Source organism: Squalius cephalus (assembly GCF_949319135.1).
Source record: "Squalius cephalus genome assembly, chromosome: 7".
NCBI classification, from domain to species: domain Eukaryota; kingdom Metazoa; phylum Chordata; class Actinopteri; order Cypriniformes; family Leuciscidae; genus Squalius; species Squalius cephalus.
The window spans coordinates 47445606-47448105 of record NC_137128.1 but is presented as its reverse complement, the minus strand read 5'-3'; the positions used below and the strand labels follow the sequence as shown (position 1 = coordinate 47448105).

The 2500-nt window shown below is 45.6% G+C and overlaps 1 protein-coding gene across 2 annotated transcripts in view; it reads right to left on the bottom strand.

Moving 5' to 3' along the window:
- ncstn (nicastrin) overlaps nucleotides 1-2500 on the bottom strand; it is a 19829-nt gene that overhangs the window by 10716 nt on the left and 6613 nt on the right. For both annotated transcript variants that reach the window (XM_079876978.1, XM_079876979.1), the window contains exons 7-8: nucleotides 2371-2483; nucleotides 940-1092 (exon numbers count right to left, since the gene is read on the bottom strand). In XM_079876978.1, the coding sequence (XP_079733104.1) occupies nucleotides 940-1092; nucleotides 2371-2483 (266 nt within the window). The remainder of the gene's footprint in view (nucleotides 1-939; nucleotides 1093-2370; nucleotides 2484-2500) is intronic.

Genomic DNA, 2500 nt, shown 5'->3' with positions numbered 1-2500 from the left:
TGTCATGAAAAGATCAGATACAGGTCGCATAGGGGCAAAAAAATCGGAATTGGGTCGTTTCAGCCTGCAGTGTGAACGTAGCCTCAGAGATCTCATTTATCAAACCAATTCTTTCTTTATTATCTTTAAAATTCTAAAAAAGGTAAATAGATAAATAAAAAATAAACTAATAAAACAAAATGGTACAAATAAAGCGCATCACAAGCAATTGCCATTGAAAGGACACTATGACAAAGATATCGCTTTCCTTATTCAAACTCATATTGTCTCAATAATTCAAGCACTTTTCAAGAACTTCTTCATAAAAATGTCTGTTTTCAAGGGTTTTTCTGGACTTAAAGGTGCAGTGTGTAATATTCAGGAGGATCTGTTGGCAGAAATGCATTATTATAATCATATCTGTTTTCAGTGGTGTATAAAGACCTTAATGAAGCGTTGTGTGTTTATTAGCTTAGAATGAGGCGTTTCTCTCTACACACACCGCGGGTCCGCTTACATCCACATGTTTCTACGGTGGCCCTGAACGGACAAACGCGTTTCGTCACTATGTTGTTCTTCGTGTAAAGAAGCTTCAGTAAAGTCAGCGAATAAAACACTGACACACTGATGAACAAGTGACAATAATATTCGCAATAACATCGTTTTACTGAATAATCAAGTAAACCTCATTTCTTAATTGATCTTTGTAAAGAAACCTCATTGTTTAACTGGCTACTCTCTGCTGTCTCAGACGACGACATCACTTCCTGTTGGCCAGCGTAACTTCTGTTGGGTGCAGTTCACAAACTCACCACTAGATGCGCTGAAACTTACACACTGCACCTTTAAAATTCAAAACGTCAAATTCAAGCACTTAAAGCACCTTGTGCGAACCCTGAATTATACGCAGGCTGATCAAATGAGTCAAGCGTGTAAACCAGAGCATAACGAAACACTGACCCCTTGGAAGAAGGTGAAGAATATATTGCGAGGGGGCGGAGCCTGTTGAGTGACAGGGTGAAGCGCATGAACGGCAGCCAATAGGGTGACGATCCCAGACACGGTTCCTTCGGCCGCTGGAGCCTCGTCCCAGAAGAACGACCTGCCGTCAAGCTGAGACACAACAACTTTCATTCCCATTTCCTGAAGGACAGTTCGGCACTGACCACGCCTTACAGCGAGTCCAGCTCAGGTGCGCAGCAGAGACCTCCGAGCAGAGGCACTTCAGGAGTCCACACACACTCACCACAGACAAGAGTCATCAACGCAGCGAGATCACATGTCCCACACTGTGTCTGGATGATTTATTATCTATGACTGGTCACATGACTGAAACGTTTGCTTTCGTTTGTGTGTGGAGTGTGTGTGGAGTGTGTGTGGACTCTCTTGAAGTGCCTCTACTTCCTGAAGGAAACACCAAATTATGGAAAATGGCCACAAATGTTCAGTCGCCCAGATTAGACAGAACAGATTCTGCTGATGATGTGTTGTTGGTCTGTTCGGTGTGTGTGTGTTCTGTGTGTGTTGTGTGTGCGTTCGGTGTGTGTTTGGTGTGTGCGTTCGGTGTGTGTTTGGTGTGTTCGGTGTGTGTTGTTGGTGTGTTCGGTGTGTGTGTGTGTTGGTGTGTTCGGTGTGTGTTGGTGTATTCGGTGTGTGTGTGTTGGTGTGTTCGGTGTGTGTGTTGGTGTGTTCGGTGTGTGTGTGTTGATGTGGTGTGTGTGTTGGTGTGTTCGGTGTGTGTGTGTGTTGGTGTGTTCGGTGTGTGTGTTGTGTGTTGGTGGTGTGTGTTCGGTGTGTGTTGTTGATGTGTTGTCGGTGTGTGTTGTTGGTGTGTGTTGTTGTTGTGTGTTGTTGGTGTGTTCGGTGTGTGTGTTGTGTGTTGTTGGTGTGTGTTCGGTGTGTGTTGTCGGTGTGTGTTGTTGTTGTGTGTTCGGTGTGTGTGTTGTGTGTTGTTGGTGTGTTCGGTGTGTGTGTGTGTGTTGGTGTATTCGGTGTGTGTGTGTTGGTGTGTTCGGTGTGTGTGTGTTGGTGTGTTGGGTGTGTGTGTGTTGATGTGTTCGGTGTGTGTGTTGGTGTGTTCGGTGTGTGTGTTGGTGTGTTCGGTGTGTGTGTTGTGTGTTGTTGGTGTGTTCGGTGTGTGTTGTTGTGTGTTGTCGCTGTGTGTTGTTGGTGTGTGTTGTGTGTTGTTGGTGTGTGTTGTACCGTGTTGTTGTTGTGTGTTGTTGTGTGTTGTTGGTGTGTGTTGTTGGTGTGTGTTGTTGGTATGTGTTGTTGGTGTGTGTTGTTGGTGTTGTTGGTGTGTGTTGTGGGTGTTGTTGGTGTGTGTTGTGTGTTGTTGGTGTGTGTTGTGTGTTGTTGGTGTGTGTTGTGTTGTTGGTGTGTGTTGCTCACCCGTGTGGCTGCGATGACGACGCTCTCGTTGGCCTTGTGGCCCTTGGCGCTGTTGTTCAGGGGTCGAGTCGACGACCACACGTTGAAATCACTCAAAGGGTCGCACAGAACTTCTGATAGGAAGCAAACA